Here is a 20,460-nt window from a genome sequence, read left to right as displayed (position 1 = left end):
AGTCTTGGCTAATGAGCTGATGAACTGAATTAAGTGTGTTTTACTTAAAATGCATACAAAACACGCAGTATTGGGAGAAACGGGTGGGTAATGGGGGCAGCAATGTGGTTGAGGAGCAACATGGTACCTCTGTATGAGAAACATATAAAATGTGCAGAGTGAGGACCAGGATTGAGAACCACTGATCATAGATATCCAATCCTGCTCCTGGAGAGCCAACATCATGCAGAAATTTGCTCTGGACTAGAAGTTTAAAGTGATCCAGAAGACCTTGTTTCACTTGTACAGGTGCTTTTCACTTGGATTAGAGGTAAACTCTGCAGGGTGGCGACCTTCCTAGGCTGTATTCCAGTCCACCTTTAGACACGCACTCATGAACTTGCCTTTCCTTGTTACCTCAAGGGAATCGCCACCACCATTTGAAAGTGTGTTCCTCTTCATCAAGTGAACGAGGGAAGTTTACATGCACATACCCTCAATCTTGACCGTGGGAGTAAATCTGCTTCATACTGAATGTCCACTCCAGCCCCCATATGTTCCAGAATGCAATGTGACTGTGATGTCACTAAAACAGTGTAGTTCCCTGGTGCTCAAGGGTTTAGTGAATTCCATTTAAACCCATTCAGATGATCTCCCTGCTGAAAAATCCAGTTTAAACCAGCCTAGGCTGGTTGGCTGGTTTTAGCTGGTCGACCAGACTGGTTTTAGAGGGGTTTTGGCCACTTCCAGGCTGGTTTCAGCCATTTCCAGCCTGGTCTTAGCTGGTCAGGCTGGGAGATGACCAGCGAAAACCAGCTTGACCAGCCTACCCAAGCTGGGAGTCCAGCCAAAACCAGCTATGTCCAGCTTAAACCAGGCTGGTCAAGCTGGTTTTAGCTGGATTTGGCTGGTCATTTTCCAGCCTGACCAGCTAAGACCAGGCTGGAAATGGCCAAAACCCCTCTAAAACCAGGCTGGTCAACCAGCTAAAACCAGCCAACCAGCCTAGGCTGGTTTAAGCTGGATTTTTCAGCAGGGCTGCCAGTAGTGGACACTTGCATAATGATGTACATCTGAGGGAGCAAGCCGGAGGGAAGTTAGCAAGTGAAGGGCATAAAGATTTGGATGGGAATGCAGCCCTAGGTAACACAGTGGTCTAGACCAGGGATGTTCAAACTCAGTCCTGGAGGGTCGGTGTCCTGCAGATTTTAGCTCCAACTTGCTTTAATACACCTGCAAGGATGTTTCTAGAAAACCTACAAAAGCTTGATTAGCCAGCCCAGGTGTGTTTGATTGCCGTTGGAACTAAACTTTGCAGGTTACCAGCCCTCCAGGACCGAGTTTGGGCAACCCTGTCTAGACAATCTAGATCACCTTGGACCATGGACTATTCTGGAAACACTTCACAATGAATATCAAATGGATTATATTTTCCACCAGCGTAGTTAACAATACATGTGCTTAGTGAATTTACTGCTTGATTGTTTTTTTTTAGCTTCCATTTGCTTTAATCCTTTCTAGGAAGAAGAGTTTTAAGATGATTCGGTCCCAATCTATGTCACTGCAAATCCCATTAAGTACAGAGAGTGTCCGGGGTGTAGTGACCCCCCTGATTACCCCGTCCTCCACTTGCTCATCCATTTCGCCAAATTTCCCGGAGTATCAAAGAGTCACCATTAGCGGAGACTACTGTGCTGGGGTGTGTATTATTAGAATGGACGGTCAACCAATTTTGTGTTTGCAACTAAAGGCTCTTTAAATTGCAGATGGTGTCTTAACAGTCATGTTTTACGGTGCACTTGCAGATTACAGTTGAGGACTATGAGCAGGCAGCTAAAAGTCTGCTAAAGGCTCTTTTTATTCGAGAAAAATACTCCAAACTGGCATATCACCGCTTCCCACGGACTACGGCACAGTTCCTACGTAATGCAGCGAATGAAAAGTGGACAGAAGAGGACGAAATCCTCCCAGGTACATCTGTATATGATCAGGCTTCAAAACCATATGGGTCATGCAGAACATTCTCTTTCGAGGTTTATTTTTGGCTCTGTAAACATTTTAGTGGGATTTCTGTGTACAAAAAAATGCTGACTATGTTTGCTTAATGTCCCTGCCTAAAGTCCCTTCCCAAGACATCAATGTTTAACTAATTTTAGAAGACATAAGAGCTGGCATGAGTTATGCGTAGCTCAATAATGAGAATAAAAAACACTTAAAATTTCAGCTAAAATGGAAAAAACATTTTATCCCCCAATGGGAAAGCCAGATTGTCGTTTATGCGGATAACTAGAAAGGCATAGTTTAGCATTTTTCTTTCTATTTCATAAATTCTCTTGCTTTACTCAGATATTTGTCCATGCCCTGGTGAGGGAGAGGATCCCTACAGCATGGAGAATGTTCCAGAAAACCTCAATTATCAGATGAAGATGAAAGATGGCATTATTTATGTATATGAAAACGCTGAAGCCTTAAGCATGAACAAACCACGCTGCCTTCCATATCCAGACCTGGAAACATTTGCTATTGACATGAGTCATGTGCTCGCCATGATTGCTGATGGGCCTACGTAAGTCTATCGTTTGCGATATACCTCTACAAATTCTTCCCACTATAAAAATGTAGATTTATCGTAACAATAATGATCAATAATACAATGCCCTTCCAGCTGCAACCCAGTACTGGTAAACACCCATACACTACATTCACACACACTTATACACTGAGGCCACTTTAGTTAATTCAATTCACCCACTGTATAGCGCATGTCTTTGGACTGTAGGGGAAACCGGAGCACATGGAGGAAACCCACGCAAACAGGGGGAGAACATGCAAACTCTACACAGAAATACCAACTGCACCAGCTGGGACTCGAACCAGCGACCTTCTTGCTGTGAGGCGACAGTGCTAACCACTAAGCCACCTACCACCCCTATTGTGTTCATGTTTGATCAATTTCTTCATTTCTTTATCCACTTTGCAGCAGCGATAGCTCTTTTCTTCAGTAATCTACATGTGGAGATTATGCGTGAGGGCGCCCTCTAGTGTCCAGTATGAATGAAACAGAAATAACAGTACAATGTTTGATCATAACACTATGTAAAAGATCTTCGGCTCTCCACCTGGAAGACCTGCTGTCCTGCAAAGTTTAGTTAACATAATAAATTCATGTGGATTGAACATAAAACATTTAAGTTGTCCCAACAAAATCTCAAGAAATGCCTTGTTTTAGCTGATTTTAAATAAGTAGTTTGAACAAGCAGCAAATTTTTAGTTTTTACCGTATTAATATTCATTCATTTTCTTTTGGCTTAGCTCTTTATTTATCAGGGGTCGCCACAGTGGAATGAACCACCAACTAATCCGGCATATGTTTTACGCAGCGGCTGCTCTTCCAGCCGCAACTCAGTACTGGGAAACACCCATACACTCTCTCAATGGACCATGGACTATACGCTGGGTTCCACACAGTTGATTTGTGTTAGGACAACATGAAGGAATTAGGTTAACGTGTTAGTTTTTCAAACATTAAAGTGGATTGAACATAAAAAAATTAAGATGTCCAAACGAAATCTCAAGAAATATGTTGTTTCAGCTCACTTCAAATACGTAGTTTAAACAAGCAGCAAAAAAACATTTTTTGACTGTATTAATATCCTTAATTAATAAAATTTAACAATAAAAATATGATAATTAGTAATTTTATGCTGAAAATTGCGCTCACTGAGATTTTCTGCGGCTGAACTGTTGTCAGTTCCAAATTTTAAGGTGATATCATTTGGTGGCAGGGCTTTTTAACCACAGTTATGGAATTCCATGCCGTTAGATATTCGTCAGGTGGACTCTATCTCCAATTTTAAATCCTAGGTATAAACCTTTCTGTTCAGGATCGCTTTTAATGACTTTCTTGATTAATACTATGTTTTATTACTCTACTGTCTCGTTTTTATAATGTGCCTGTGACATACTTTAATGTGTCCTTGAGTGCTCTGAAAGGCACCTATAAATAAAAGGTATTATTATTTATTATTATTATTATTATTATTATTATTTAATTACGACATTTTGTCTCTGTGGATACTTATGAATTATTCATTAATTCATTCATTCATTCATTCATTTTCTTGTCAGCTTAGTCCCTTTATTAATCCGGGTTCGCCACAGCAGAATGAACCGCCAACTTATCCAGCAAGTTTTTACGCAGCCGATGCCCTTCCAGCTGCAACCCATCTCTGGGAATCATCCACACACACATTCACACACACTCATACACTACGGACAATTTAGCCTCACTTAGCTGTCTTTAGACTGTGGGGGAAACCGGAGCACCCAGAGGAAACCCACGCGAAGGCAGGGAGAACATGCAAAATTTCACACAGAAACGTCAACTGAGCCGAGGTTCGAACCAGCGACCCAGCGACCTTCTTGCTGTGAGGCGACAGCACTACCTACTGCACCACTGCCTCGCCCCACTTATGAATTATACTGACTTATTTACTTACTTACTCCCAGGGTAATTTATATCAAAGTTGATATTTAGCCGCACCATATTGGTGTTTTGTAACATCTAGTTTTTACGAGGTGGGTTGTTAGCCCAAAGCTTAACGCCCAACCTGGAGGACCGGGACAAACACAAATACACTATGGACAATTTACCCTACCGAAATCACCTGTACCGCATGTCTTTGGACTGTGGGGAAAACTGGAGCACCCAGAGGAAACCCACGCTAACACAGGGAGAACATGCAAACTCCAGAAAGAGCAACAAGCAACCTTCTTGCTTTGAGGCGACAGTACTATCAGCGCTACTGTGCCGCAACTTATGAATTACATCATTACTAATATCGTTATCGTAATGAATACAATATCCATATCGCCCATCCTTACCTCCAAACAATATCAACCCATTGGTAATCAATTCAAGAATTATGAGATTTACTTCTTCCCTAAACAGTAAGACCTACTGCCATAGACGACTCAACTTCCTCGGCTCAAAGTTTTACCTGCACGAAATGCTCAACGAAATGGCCGAACTAAAAGAGCTCAAGGGCGTTCCTCACAGAGATTTCTACAATGTCAGAAAGGTATTATATAAAACACATATAGTAATGTGTAATTACAATTTATTTTCCATGTTGTCTAAATGTGTCTACTTACAGGTAGACACCCATATCCACGCAGCAGCATGTATGAACCAGAAACACCTGCTCGATTTCATCCAAACCACCTACAAAACCGACGCCGAGAGAGTTGTTCTGGAGAAGGCGGGGCTTAAGCTAACTCTCAAACAGGTGTTTAACAACCTGAACATGGACCCTTATGATCTTACGGTAGACTCTTTAGACGTTCATGCTGTAAGTAACATGTTTAATGTTTACTGATATACTGGTGGCTTGTACATTCTGCTTCATGTTCAGTATATTTGCAGGGCAGACAAACCTTTCACCGCTTTGACAAATTCAACTCAAAGTACAATCCTGTCGGAGCAAGTGAGCTGCGGGAAATCTACCTGAAGGCCGACAATTATATCAATGGAGAGTATTTCGCCCGCTTGATCAAGGTAATTTGGTCATTTTGTCAAAACAAGATGTCCACAAGGACAATGTTTTAAACAACCCAAGCTCATTCTGAAAATGTAGCCCTGCGGACGTTTCAGGAAACCGTGATTTACGTGGCCGGAGGTACGTATGGCTGCATTACATTTTTTCGAGTGAACGCTATGGGGCGGTGTGACGCCGCTCCTCTTATTCGCGCTCGGCTGCTGTGATGGCTCACCTCCATGTGGAGGGGTTTCCCGTCGCAATCAGTTTGTCTGCTTAGCTCGTAGTGTTACGTCAGCGGAGTCCCGGAGGAGGAGACCCGCGATAACCGGGTTCGAGTACGGGAAATAGCGGTTCCAAAAATCAGGTAAGATGAAAAACAGAATCCAAAAAATAAAAGCGAATGAGTTCGTGACGGGGCGAGAATGCAGTGAAATTCGAAAAATGGGTCAAAATCGGACGATTTTGCTTATCTTTTCTGGACGGCTTTTGTAAATCGTCCCTTGGATTTAGGGAAGGAGGAGGAGGGTGGCTGGGTCGGCCGATTGGCCGGCCGCTCAGTCAGTTGCTCGGTCATTCAGTCAGTCGAACAGACGGTTGCTCAACATTAGCCTCCGGCGGCTTTTCACGCTAGAACAGCACATGCGCGAACAGCACGCGCTCCCAAGAGGCGTTCGAGACGCAAAAAAGCGCGGAACATTTGCTTCTCACGCATTCACGAAAACAAAAACTGCACAAATACGTACCTCCCAGGACGTATTTCAAGGTCTCCAGAAACGTCCGCGGGGCTATGTTTCCACAATGAGCCTGGGTTGGTTTCATACAAGTGTTTCCCAAAGTAGTGGTCGGGACCCTTGGTGATTTCCAAAAATATCATATATGTTATTAAACTATTAGAATTACCATATTTTATCCATAACCTACAGAATATAAATAGTATTTAATAGTTACATAAAAAGCAACATGCAAATAAAAAGCCGTCAGCCTTACAATTTCCATTGAAGTTTCATTTCTATTAAATTGTGACCCCTGGGGTGGTTATGCTAGATTAATGACACAGCAATAGTGTTAGTGGCAGCAGATTGACTTTATGGCACAATGTTAAACTTTGACCCCTTTACGGCACTCATGTACAGTGTGGGGCATTTATATGGATACACCTTAATAAAATGGGAATGTTTGGTGATATTAACATCCTGTTTGTGGCATATTAGTATATGTGAGGGGGCAAACTTTTGGATGGGTGGTGACCAAGGTGGCCTTTTGAAGTCGGCCATCTTGGATCCAACTTTTGTTTTTTCAGTAGGAAGAGGGTCATTTGACACATCAAACTTATTGGAAATTTCACAAGAAAAACAATTATGTACTTGGGTTTTAACCTAACTGTATTCTTTCATGAGTTATTAACAAGTTTCTGACCACTTACAAAATGTGTTCAATGTGCTGCCCATTGTGTTAGACTTTCAATGCAACCCACTTCTCCCACTCTTCAGACACTGATAGCAAGGAGAAATGCCAGCACAGGCTTCCAGTATCCCTAGTTTCAGGTGCTGCACATCTTGTATCTTCACACAATTTGCTGGCATTTTTTGTAATTGACATGTGTTTTCTGAAATTATAATACATTAAGCTCTCTTGACCACCATACATTGTTATCCTTTAGGCCACAGGTGCCAAACCCAGTGCCTGGAGGGCCGCAGCTCTGCACAGTTTAGTTCCAACCCTGCTTCAACACACTTACTTGTAGGTTTCAAACAAGCCTGAAGGACTTAATTAGACTGATCAGGTGTGTTTAATAAGGGTTAAAGCTAAACTGTGCAGAGACGGGCCCTCCAGGAACTGGATTTGACATCTGTGCTTTAGGCAAACAATTAATCAACGCAAGTTATTCCACTGAAAAAAAGGTTGTTTTGGTAATCTTCAAAATCTGACCATTTGTGTCCATGTTTGAAGTGGCGGTGCTTCTCTGTTGATGTCAGTCTGACAGTTTCAGCCACAGTATTCTTAACCACTCCCCTCTTACCGTTAGTTTGCTATGAGGGAATGATGCTGAAAAAAGCCCCGCCCCCTACTTAATATTCTGTTTCAGTTGGAAATCAAGTAAAGGTCTCTGAAACTATAGGTTCAAGACTTTAAGAGACTTCTTTAACTCTTTGTCTCTGTCAGGAAGTAGCACATAATCTGGAAGAGAGCAAGTATCAACATGCAGAACCGCGACTGTCCATATATGGCCGTTCCCCTGAGGAGTGGGAAAGTCTCTCCCATTGGTTTATTCAGAACAAAGTGTACTCTCCTAATATGCGCTGGATCATTCAAGTGCCCCGAATATAGTAAGTAGATATATTTATTCAAAATATTTCGAGATAGCACTGATATATTGTGTTATGACTATGTTTTTGTGCCTTTTTCTTTTACAGTGACATCTTCAGGTCACGCAAGTTGGTTCCTAATTTTGCCAAGATGCTCGAAAATGTTTTCCTTCCTCTGTTCGAGGCCACAGTGAATCCTCAAAAGCACAAAGAGCTCCACGTGTTTCTTAAATATGTAAGTTTAAGGTTTATAACAGATGCAGCATTTTTAATTACAGTATGGTAAACAATGTAAAATTTGTGTAATCAATACCACCTGGTCGTGGTCGGATATACAGTTTGTGGACACTCCTATACTTAATGTGTTTAATACTTACTGGTGGAAAGAGAACTAAAAACTCATCATACTCCAGTAAAAGTAACATTACTTGCCAAAAATGTAGTACAAGTAGAGTAAAAGTAACTGTTGTACTTGAGTAGTGAGTAACTGTGAAAATGATTCCACCTTATACCCTAAAAATGTAGCTTACGTCAGTGCTATTCACGTTTAATGGTGTTTAAAAGTGTAAGTTGAATTATTTGCCATTTGTGGACTATACATGTAAAATGTGAGATTAATTAAAAACAAGAACACATAACGTTAATATATGCACTTGTAATAAGCTAACAGAAAGCAGGTTGATGTGCTGCTTGTGGAGCAAAATATGTAACCTAGGTGACAAACATTTAGTAACATTTAACTTTTAGCCTGACTAACAAGCTGAGTGTCCCTGCGAACCAATCCCATGCGGCACTGATAGAATATGGTGCAATATGGCGCAAGATGTGTTTGGCTCCGTTTGGTGCTATTTTCAGACCAGCGGAACCCTAATTTTCATGTTTTGCACCACGTAGTATATATAGCAAATTCATTTGCGCCATTTTGTGGACTCATGGATGTGCCGGTCTAAAAAGAAGCTGTGTTAAGGCGCATTGTTGGTGAGTTGCTACAGTATTTTGAGAAAAAGACTGCGCCATTGATCAAGTAAAAGCTGGTCTAAAGTCTAGCACAGAACTTTTGTTCTCTCCCCATTTGTTAGCGGGAACGGGCGTGGCAGGTAGAAAATGGGGCGGGAGGGCAGCAGGACAACAAATGCTGAATATAAGCGGGAGCGGTCGGGTTTGAGCTAAAACCTGGAGGGAGCATCTCTACTCCGGTTTCCCCCACAGTCCAAAGACATGTGGTACAGGTTAATTGGGTAGGCTAAATTGTCCGTAGTGTATGAGTGAAAATGAGTGTGTGTAGATTTCCCAGTGATGGGTTGCGGCTGGAAGGGCATCCGCTGCGTAAAAACGTGCTGGTTAAGTTGCCGGTTCATTCCGCTGTGGCGATTAATAAAGGGACTAAGCCGAAAAGAAATGAATGAACGAATGAATGTTAACAGAAATTCTCTTTACTGTAATAAATTTGTTAGTACAAGTCAACTTACAAGGGTGGCACTAGGCAATGAATCAATAGTTGTAATGTAACTTATAATCCAAATGTGTTAAAGGGACCATCAACATAAAGTCAACCTAAATAATGTGAATTATGGTATGTTCTCATTATACAAAGCGAACATGTTTTTTTGATTCATATTGAGCTGCTGGATTTATTTCTTAATCTCTTCACAGATATTTCCTCCATTTGGGAAAAATACTTTCAATAAAGGGAAATCTATTAAATGACATTAAAGAACTTTTACATGATTTTAAATTTCATTAGGGCGGGTAAACAAGTACAGAACTTTTATTTTGAACAAACCGTTTCATGCTAAAAGCACGCACTGACATTGTTGGGAACTGTGTGTTTTTGGCATGTCAGAAAGTTCAGAGAGGATCCGTTTTGCTCCAGGATGAAAAATGTGACTGGTCTGCAAAAACCCCCAGTTCTGAACCCCACTCAACATATTTAAGGATTAATTAAAATGACAGTGCCTGACCTCTGACCAATGCCTGACCTCACTAATGCTCTTGTGTCTGAATAGGAGCAAATCTTCGCAGTGGAGGCTTGTGTCTACATACTTTCGTCCATGTAGAATGTTTAATATGTATATTGATCAAGGACAAAGCCGCTTTGGTGTCTGGCTCAAACTCAATTGACAAAAGTGTTGTTCATATAAAAGTAAAGCGTATTAAATGCAAGTACAGTGTCTACTTGTTTCAAATAACTTTTGTGAAAACAAAACATCAAAATTAATGGGTGAAAATAATTTTCAATTGACATTCAGGATAACAGACTGAACTAATGAACATACTTTGAAAAAAATATATGCAATAATAAGTGATTATACTATTTTATTATATTTTAAATGATTAAATTATTGCAGACAATTTGGTTAAAGCAAGTTATTCAAAGAATGTTTAATTCTTCTTGTTTAAATATGTGTGACAAGATTTCTTTGGTATTTGGCATTTTATTCCTTTGTACATCAATATAAAATATATAATAGTATATACTTTTTTAAGGAAAATTATAAACAGGATGCATTCTAATGTACTTTTAATGTGCTTTTCCACTATTTTTTTTTGGAGTTTTACCATTTTTTAATCCATTCAGCCAATATCTGGGTCTAGCGATAGCACTTTTAGCTTAGCTTAGCATAAATTATTGAATCAGATTAGAGCGTTAGCATCTCACATGATTTCTGTAGTTACCAACCCAGGCTCATTCTGAAAATGTAGTCCTGTGGACGTTTCTGGAGACTGCGAATTACGTAGCCGGAGTTACGTACAATATGGCTGCATTTCATTTTTTTAAGCGAACGCTACAGGGTGGTATGACGCTGTTCCTTTTGGCGCTTACTGGCTGACCGCTTAACTCCGTGTGGAGGGCTTTCCCACTGCAACCAGTTTGTCTGGTTAGCTCGTCGTATACGTCGGCGGACTTAAGACGCAGGGAAGGAGTTGACGATAACCAGGTTCGAATACAGGGAAGAGCGGTTCCAGAAATCAGGTAAGACAAAAACAGAATCCAAAAAATAAAACGAACAAGTGAACAACAGGGTGAGAAAGTGGTAAAATCCGAAAACGTGATAAAAATCAGATGAGGGCTTTTCTTTTAATATGGACAGATTTTCTTAACCATTGGTTTGGTTTAGAGGGAGTTAGTAAGTGGGTGGGTCAATCGGTAAAATTAGATGGGTTCAGGGAAGGAGGAGGGTGGGTCCGTCGATAGCCCCATTGCCCAGTCAATCATTCAGTCATTCAGCTGGTCGAAAGCGGCCTCTGGTGGGTTTACGCGAGAACAGCGCAGGCTCGAACGGCACTCGTGAGAGAAATTTGAGAAATGAAAAAGCACACACAGCGGCCTCTCGTGGATTCACGCAAAAACACAAACTGCAAAAATACATACCTCCTGGAGCGTATTTTGCGGTCTCCAGAAAACGTCCAGTAGCCTGGGTTGGTAGTTACATTGTGTACTAAGACCAACAGAAAATGAGAAGAGGTATTTTTCTAGCCTGATATTTCTAGGAACTATCGTCTCATTCTGGCATAATAATCAAGGAACTTTGCTGCCAAACCATGGCTGCAGCAGACGCAATGATATTACGCAGCACCTGAACGTAGTCCCCAGCGAGATAACTAGTTAAAAGTGATGCATAATATCATCAACCCAAGCTCATTCTGAAAACGTAGCCCCGCGGACATTTCTAGAGACTGCGATTTACGTGGCCGGAGGTACGTATGACCGCATTTGGTTATTATCGTGATATGACAGCGGAGTGGAGGCCCGGAGGAGGAGGAGCCGGGTGTTCAAGACGAGAAGAGCGGTTCCAGAAATCAGATAAGACAAAAAACAGAATCCAAAAAATAAAGCGAACGAGTTCGTAACGGGGTGAGAATGCGGTGAAATCTGAAAACGCGGTCAAAAACGGACAAGGGCTTTTCTTTTTCCACATGGCTTTCATAAATCGTCGCTTGGGTTTAGGGAAGAAGGAGGAGGAGTCAATCCTTCAGTCATTCAGCCAGTCGGTCAGTCGGACATACGGTAGCTCGAACAAGAACAAGAGCAAGAACAGTGCGGGCACAAAAACAAAAACTGCACAAATACGTACCTCCCAGGACGTATTTCGCGATCTCCAGAAATGTCCACGGGGCTACGTTTCCAGAATGAGCCTGGTTTAAATATCATTGTGCCTGCTGCAGCCATGGTACGACAGTTCTTTGATTATTATTATGTAAAAATACCTTTTTTTAAAAAAAAAAAAAAAAGTGAAGTTACTTTAAAAACCTCTTTTCATTTACAGTCTGCAATGTTAGAGATCTATTCAAAATCATAGGTTGCAATTTATTAAGTAAACCGCACTATACTCATTAGATGCCCCATATTTTCTCAGGTGACTGGCTTTGATAGTGTGGACGACGAATCCAAACACAGCGATCACATGTTCTCTTATAAGAGCCCTAAACCTGAGCAGTGGACAACTGACGACAACCCGCCATACAGCTACTACCTCTTCCACATGTACGCCAACATCATGGTGCTCAACAACCTCAGAAAGTATGTATGTGCTCCAATATATCGCTTCCAAATCCCACCATATCCCATAACAATAGGGAACACAATATGTACACTTAAGAGGGAAGTAAACAGAGATCACTTACTTGCCATAAATATCTTCTGCTATACCCTCGGGCTTTGATAAACCTTAAATAAGTACTGGAAGGCATTCGGGAAGAAGAGGTTTCCAGTTGCATGTGCGACTGTTTCACCATGCACTGGGACATCTATAAATACCGCTGTATCAGTAATACACACATATTGGGTTACAGCTGGGATACTGTCAAAGCTTGTGAAATACTGTCAGTACAACAAACTGACATCATCTTTCCACTTTATGAAGGATGGACTGTGGATTGGGTCAGTGAGGTCATATCCTGTGGCCTATAAAGAATTATTAGCCCTCCTGAATTATTATGAGCCCCCTTTATACACTGTTTCCCTGTTTTTTGTTCAACGGAACAAATATTTTTTTAACACATTTCCAAACATAATAGTTTTAATAACTCATTTCTAATAACTCATTTCTTTTATCTTTGTCATGATGACAGCCAATAATATTTGACTGGATACTTTTCAAGATACTAGTATTCAGCTTAAAGTGACAGACTTAACTGGGTAAATTAGGTAAATTATTGTATAACAGTGGTTTGTTCTGTAGCCAATCAAAAAAAAAAAAATTGCCTAAGGGGCTAATAATATTGACCTTAAAATAGTTTTTTTTTTTAAAAAGGTTTTTTATTCTAGCCAAAATAAAACAAATAAGACTTTATATTGTCACTTATATCTGTAAACTTACATGGTAACTAGATGTGTAAGTCGTATGTAACTACAGTGTATGTACACACCGGTTCATAGTATTTACTTGTGTAATACTGGTGTAACTACACACATGAAACAACCCACTGAATAGTTTGTGTGAGTTCAAATGTGTAACAGTATGTTGGTAACAACACTAAAAATGTACACATCTTATGTAAAAATAGTGGGGCTCATATCTCAACAGCAGGTGGACTATAATCTTCCATTGATTGTTTACTTTTGGCTTATACGTGTGTGTGTGTGTGTGTGTGTGTGTGTGTTTTCACAGGGAACGCGGTCTTAGTACCTTTCAGTTTCGTCCGCACTGTGGAGAAGCCGGTTCCATCACACACCTGGTTTCAGCTTTCCTCACCGCAGACAACATCTCTCACGGCTTAAACCTGAAAAAGGTTAATCCAGTCATAGTTATCAATGGCATTTCAAAAATAGCTAAATTTAAAAAGAAAAAAAGTACAATTGTAATTCAAATTTGAATCCAAAATTCTGAAAATCAATTCAAAAGTGTTATTGATAAAGTCTTAAAGGGTCATAGAATCCAACAATGAAATCCATTCATTAATTACTCACGTCATGTGGCTTCAAACCCTTTAGACCTTAATCGTTAATTGTCAGAACAGAAATTAAGCAATTTTAGATGAAATCCAGGAGTTCTTTCATCCTTTATAGCCAGCAATGGTCCCAAGATATTCAAAGTCCAGAGAATATATTTGAGATATTCATCTTTGTTCCAAAGGTGAATGAAGGTCTCAGGATTGGAACGGCATGAGGTTGAGTAATTAATAACAAATGAATTTGGGTGAACCAACTAGGACTGCACGATTAATCGAAAAAAAGATCATGATCTCGATTCGACCCTACACACGATTTTAATTCAGCTTATCTTTGATTGAGCCAATTATATTTTCAAGGTCAGGGGAGATGCAAGGCAGTCGCCAAGTCGTCACAGCAACATTGACACCTTCAAATGGCGTTAAAAAGTGTCACATACTGTATTAATTGATTCATTCATTCATTCATTTTCTTGTCAGATTAGTCCCTTTATTAATCCAAGGTCGCCACAGCGAAATGAACCGCCAACTTATCCAGCAAGTTTTTACGCAGCGCATGCCCTTCCAGCCGCAACCCATCTCTGGGAAACATCCACACACACACTCATACACTACGGACAATTTAGCCTACCCAATTCACTTGTACCACATGTCTTTGGACTACAGGGGAAACCTGAGCAAGAGGCAGGGAGAACATGCAAACTCCACACAGAAACGCCAACAGCACTACCTACTGCGGCACTGCTTCGCCCCACACTGTATTTATATGGTTTATTACTGTCTTCATGTAATGATGTATCCGTGGCCGCGAAATCACACGTGAACTGACCGCGAGCTGTTTGTTTACTACTGAGAACGTGCGCGTGCACGCATGACGCCTACTTTAGTAAACACAACCTGCATAGGCTTTGATTAACAGGTAATGAAGTTGTAAATAACGTTCAGTTTGTTGCACAGAGCGTTCATTTGAGCCGTGCATGAGGTTTGATTTGCATGTATGTGTGTTTTTCAGCCATGAGCTACACTCGGATATGAACGTGAAACCTGTGTGCGCATCCTTTAAATGATCATATCGCATTTTAGAGTTATGATTACGACAAGCATTTGATATGTTTTTTCTTTCATAGGTAATACATAGTGTTGTGCATGAAAATAAATGTCTATTGTGTCAGTATAACAACACTAACCTATATATAATGATGAATATAATGCAAGAAGGAATCTGATAATGACAAAATTCTATTTTACCAGTGAAAACAAATGGTCTGATGATGTTGTCAATGACAGATGACAAGCACATGTTTTAAACATAATAAATCAACTTTATAATTATGAATAGTTGTATTCTGATGTCCTCATTTTACTGTGAATTAACAAACAGGACATATTGAAAGTCTGTTCAAGTCCACCCTAATGACTAAACAAAATGTAGCATTTTAAGCAACAGTAGACTTACACATAATCCTAATATTATTATTATTGTTTTACCATGTTTGAGAATTAACAATAATTATAGGCTACTTATATTAACTGTAACGACGGGGGTGGAGTGACAGAAACAACTGGAGGTAGGATCCAGTATGCAAGGTTTATTATTTGTCAGGCAAGCAATGGTCAAATCAGGTGTGAACAGGTATATGCAGGCAAATCCAAAATCGTAATCGTATTAACAGGCAACAGGTCAAAAGGCAGGCGGCTAAACAGGAGAACAAGGAAAACTAGGCTAAGGTCAAATACGGAGAAACAAGACAGGGAGACGCGTTGTAATGTCACAAAATGCAAACAAGACTCGGCAAACTGGATGGGTTCATGAGTGGCTTATAAGTGATGTGATATCAGTCTCTGACAAGGTGCAGCTGGTGAGTGCAATCAAGCTAGATGTGTGAGCATGGGTGTCTGGGAGCAGTGCATGTATGAAAATGTAGTCCTGGGAAATGCGGAAGTGTAGTCCTGAAGTTCGTGTGAGAACCAGCGATCTCGGTTGTGTGACATTAACCTTTATTTTACGTTTACAGAATCATGAGAAAATTGTGATCTTGATCTTAAGCAAAAAAAAAAAAAAAGCGTGATTCACATTTTTGCCAGAATCGTGTAGCCCTAGAACTAACCCTTTAATGTGTTCATTAATCAAGCCTCTCTCACTGTACCAAAATATGCAAATGGAGACTAGTAGTTCCAAGCCTGAATTTGATCTTGTTGATTGACAGGTGGAAGTTCTCAAACATTATGCATACTGTATGTGCGGTTATCTGTTTTGCAGAGTCCTGTGCTGCAGTATCTGTATTATCTTGCCCAAGTGCCCATTGCCATGTCTCCTCTGAGTAACAACAGTCTGTTTCTGGAATACTCCAAGAACCCACTGCGAGAGTTCCTGCATAAAGGCCTGTGTGTCTCGCTCTCTACTGATGACCCCATGCAGTTTCATTACACTAAGGTCAGACTAACTGTACAAACATGCAAACATTTTCTGTTATACTGATTTCTTTGGTATATGAACTTTTTTAACGTCTTGTCAAAGACTATTGTATTTATCCAGGACCATGCAGATTAAAAACCACTGGTCAGGAAACATCTGAAAAACAAACAACTTATGCACAAACATCCTAGCATGCTCTAGACCTGAACCAGTGCAGTGGCTTACTTTGTGTCCACAGAAAAGAAAAATAGCCAAGGATGCCTTTTTAAGTTGTAAAGAAATCAGTGTTTTTGAAACTAACGAAGAGAGCAGAAGTCAATGATTTATTTCAGTTATTTAGCCTGACATGTTTACTCATACCTGTCAACTTTGGGATGTGAAAATATGGAATACTCCCCCAAACAAAAAGAAAAATAGCCATTATTAGCATAATAATAATAATTATAATTATAATAATAATAATAATAATGGCGGTTAATTCCGCTGTGGCAATCCCAGATTAATAAAAGGACTAAGCCGAAAAGAAAATTAATGAATGCATGAATTATCATTGTTATTATTATGATAATGTGTATATGTTCAAACACGCACCCAAAACCCAGTGACCACCAGTGTTGCCAACTTAGCAATTTTATTTATTTTTTTAAAAAGCACCTAGCAACACATTTAGCAATTTTTAACTTTGATTTGGCAAATTTTTGCAATTTTTAAAAAGCGGGAAACTTTTTAACTTTTTTTTTTCCACTTGGGAAACAGCGTCTATTTATCACTATGGAGCGCATCAGCTGATAGTCATGTATTATTTCAAAGTGTTTTCATGCATAAATAAAATGAAAGCACAGACTAGATTCACATTTAAGAGCAAGAGGCGGCGGTTCAGCAGTATGGGTTGCATATAGGGAGAATCTCTTCACAGAAAGATAAAAAAATACAGAAGAAATACAGGAAAATACCTTTACAGGATGACATTGGGATAGAACTGTAAAATACGGGAAAATCCTGGGAAAACCGGGAGGGTTGGTAGGGACAGATATGATTACTGTTACAAAATACTTTAAATGTTTCTTAAAATAAAATATTTTGTGTTCAAAGGGGAAAAAGTTTTTTTTTTTTTACCCAGACATTTATATATATATATATATATATATATATATATTTTTTTTTTTTTTTTTTTTTTTTTATTTTATTAGAATATGCAAAGATAATACAAATACAAGAAAAAATCAACTAATAACAAATACAAAGCAACAAAACAAAAACAAAACAAAAACAACAATATAGTCAGGTACTGGTATGTGCGTGTGTGTGCGTGTGTGTGTGTGTGTATGCATGTAAAGGTAAATTGGTGGACAGGTCAGAGTACAGAGTAACCAGACATTTAAAAAGGATATATGTTAGAGCAGTAATCACTATACCGTGAAACAGTATTTTTTATTACCATACCGTCAGGATCTTAAACCAGCCCATGCCTATGTCCTATACAGGAGGCTTTAATGGAGGAGTACGCCATTGCAGCACAGCTCTGGAAGTTAAGCACGTGTGACGTCTGTGAAATCGCTAGAAACAGCGTCTTGCAGAGCGGCCTTTCCCATGAGGTAGTGCTTCAATTCATACCATCATGTTCATATTCACCCAACACTGAAGACACTAAAGCATCTTTGGCATTTTGTTCAGGAGAAAAAGCACTTCCTTGGGGTCAGTTACCTGAAAGATGGACCTGAAGGGAATGACATCCGGCGGACAAACGTGGCCCAGATCCGCATGGCCTACAGACACGAGACCCTGTGTAACGAACTCAGCTTCCTCGTGGATGCTGTCAAGTCAGAGGTGGTTGGGTTATTGTAGTTGTTCATAGTATTGTCTCTACTAAGCTCTTTGTGCCCATATATGCATGATTGGTATTTTTATATACTGTAGGAATGGAAGCACTAGGGACCCAAATGCAATGTTGTTTATTTACTGTATCTAGTCTTTCCCTGCTTCTCAGATGTATAATTCCCCCTAATGGCGCAGACAAAATAATTTAGTTATTGGAAATAAGTTATTTTAATATCTATACAGAACTATAGTTTAAAAATGTCTTGACAAATGTTGTTAATCATCATTAGGGAAATATTTTTTTAAAGTATTAAAAAAGCCATTTAATAATAACATATAATTTATTAAATATTAATAATATATAATAAATTACACTATATACAGCCCATAGCGGCACCCCTGCTGAATGGCCACAGTAGCGTTAATAACAAATGCTAGTAAAAATTAATAAAAAAGTACTAGTTATAAAACAAGTCATTATCATGAATGATATCAAATGAACAAAACCCGTCTAATATTAGTATTAAAAACCTAAAAGATTAGCATCAGTAGCATAAACAAAAACTAGTATGGTTTATGAAATGTTTAAGCTGTTTGCTATCAACATCGCTGTTTGTATGCAGTGATTTGAAATGGGCGTTTCAGAAGGTTTTTGACATTAGATTAGGCGGGAAATATCTCCCCCCTGTGGAGATTCTCAACTATAACATCAAAACACAGAGAAGATGCTTTTATAAGAGAGAAACGTCTGGAACATTCCATCATTGCGAGAGATAAACATACGAAGTACACTCTTAGAAATAAAGCTAGAATCGGTCACTTTTCAAAAGTTACTCTTTTGTTCCTAACAGGTCCTTTTAATAGGCCTACCTAAAAAAATAAAAATAAATAACAAACCCCTAACGCTACCTCAGTACTTTAAAGTTACAAAAGTGTTTCCTAAAGGCAGTGTTTGAATAATTCTGACGATCGGGGGTGTCAACTTTTTTCGGTAGTAGTTTGTTAATAAATGCTTCAGTCAATCAAATTTATGAATGTATTTGAAATACATCTCATTTATTAATAAAATGTACACGTTTTCAGTGTTTTGATGGATATTTAGTGACTCTTTTATTGGTCATTGTTGATCAAACTATACAAATTATGTCTTTTTTTAAGGCTACATGCAGATATAAACACCTATTTTAAAAGAAATGTGTTTTGTAAATACTTACTGGAAGATGTCTACCGGGGATCTAGAAATGCCAGTTTCAGACTTTTCAATCATACATAATCATTTTCTTAGCACTGAATGGGGCGATTTTGCATTTACAATGGTATGAACCATTATAGAGGGTGGTCAGATGTATACTGTATTATACATTTTTAATTATTAATGTTTCATATAAAGACCAAAGATCAGAGAAAGCTATTCCTTACTATTGAAAGGCTGATGCCCCATACATTTTGTTTTGATGTCCTTCAGGAGTGATCAAGCGTTAATTAGGGGGGTCAATCCCCCAAACCTCCCTGTAATTCGCACCCTGCCTAAAGGTACTAATGTGCAGCTGTCAAGTTCAAAAGTGCACCTTTTGAGTAGGTACCGCCCCACCCTGTTGAAAAAACCCCCCAGCTATGTCTAGTCTGGTCAACCAGCTAACACCAGCCAACTAGGCTTATTTAAGCTGGTCGACCAGCCTGGTTTTAGAAGGGTTTAACTGGTTAGGCTGGGAAATGTCCAGCTGAAACCAGCGTGACCAGCCCGATTTAAGCTGGACATAGTTGGTTTTGGCTGGGTTCCAAGCCTGGCTAGGCTGGTTTTAGCTGGTCATCTCCCGGTCTAAGGGCGCTATATAGCTACAACCAGCACAATAGTGCACAAGACCTTATTGGTCGCCATTTGTTGCTATTTTCAGATCAGTTCAACTCTAATGTTCCCGTTTTGCATCACATTGTTTAAATAGTAAATCCATTGGTGCGGCTTTGTGGGCTCATGTGTGTTCTGGTCTTTAAAGAAGGTTTGTTAAGGTGCATTGTTGGTGAGTTGCTGTTTTGAGGAACTAAAAATAAACTGCACAATTGACCAGCTAAAAGCAGGTCTTAAGTCCAGCGCAGAGTGCTGCGTTAGTTGTGCGTCTTACGTTACGTTGTGTATTAGTCTGAGTTCTGAGTTTAAGTTTAAGTTCTGAGTTTAAGTTTAAAGCTTTAGTAATCCCCTTGGGGCAATTCATTCTGACATGGTGGTGCTTCAAATATAATAAGAATGACACACTTAACACACTAAACACACACACTTAACATCAAGTACACAAACAAAAAAAAAAAAAATAATTCAATAACAATGATCATTTGAATAATAATAAATAATAATCCATCGATTAACTACATTTATTACGTAACTGAATGGCTTCAGGCACAAAAGTAAACATAATGATTTAGATCTTATTATCCTTAGATGTCGCCAAAGGGGCATCCACTCAAAATATTTGTTTAAGGAGTGTATTTAATGTGCCATCCCCAACACCTGCTG

At 39.5% G+C, this 20,460-nt stretch overlaps 1 protein-coding gene across 14 annotated transcripts in view; it reads left to right on the top strand.

Moving 5' to 3' along the window:
* ampd3a (adenosine monophosphate deaminase 3a) overlaps positions 1–20,460 on the top strand; it is a 32,853-nt gene that overhangs the window by 11,353 nt on the left and 1,040 nt on the right. For 5 of the 14 annotated variants that reach the window (XM_009303597.5, XM_005169047.6, XM_009303598.5 and 2 more), the window contains 13 exons: positions 1,501–1,678; positions 1,785–1,950; positions 2,326–2,545; positions 4,931–5,060; positions 5,136–5,330; positions 5,405–5,536; positions 7,683–7,846; positions 7,934–8,060; positions 12,184–12,347; positions 13,438–13,558; positions 15,978–16,151; positions 17,618–17,728; positions 17,808–19,038. In XM_009303597.5, the coding sequence (XP_009301872.2) occupies positions 1,501–1,678; positions 1,785–1,950; positions 2,326–2,545; positions 4,931–5,060; positions 5,136–5,330; positions 5,405–5,536; positions 7,683–7,846; positions 7,934–8,060; positions 12,184–12,347; positions 13,438–13,558; positions 15,978–16,151; positions 17,618–17,728; positions 17,808–17,978 (2,053 nt within the window). In that variant the 3' untranslated portion in view covers positions 17,979–19,038. Of the gene's footprint in view, positions 1–1,500; positions 1,679–1,784; positions 1,951–2,325; positions 2,546–4,930; positions 5,061–5,135; positions 5,331–5,404; positions 7,187–7,352; positions 7,847–7,933; positions 8,061–12,183; positions 13,066–13,437; positions 13,559–15,977; positions 16,152–17,617; positions 17,729–17,807; positions 19,039–20,460 lie in introns of those variants that run through there. The other 9 variants (XM_073907522.1, XM_073907524.1, XM_073907523.1 and 6 more) reach the window with 5 other exon arrangements.

Source organism: Danio rerio, chromosome 7, assembly GCF_049306965.1.
Source record: "Danio rerio strain Tuebingen ecotype United States chromosome 7, GRCz12tu, whole genome shotgun sequence".
In the NCBI taxonomy this organism is placed as follows: domain Eukaryota; kingdom Metazoa; phylum Chordata; class Actinopteri; order Cypriniformes; family Danionidae; genus Danio; species Danio rerio.
The sequence above is the reverse complement of the archived record's forward strand: the minus strand, read 5'-3'. Positions and strand labels throughout refer to the sequence as shown.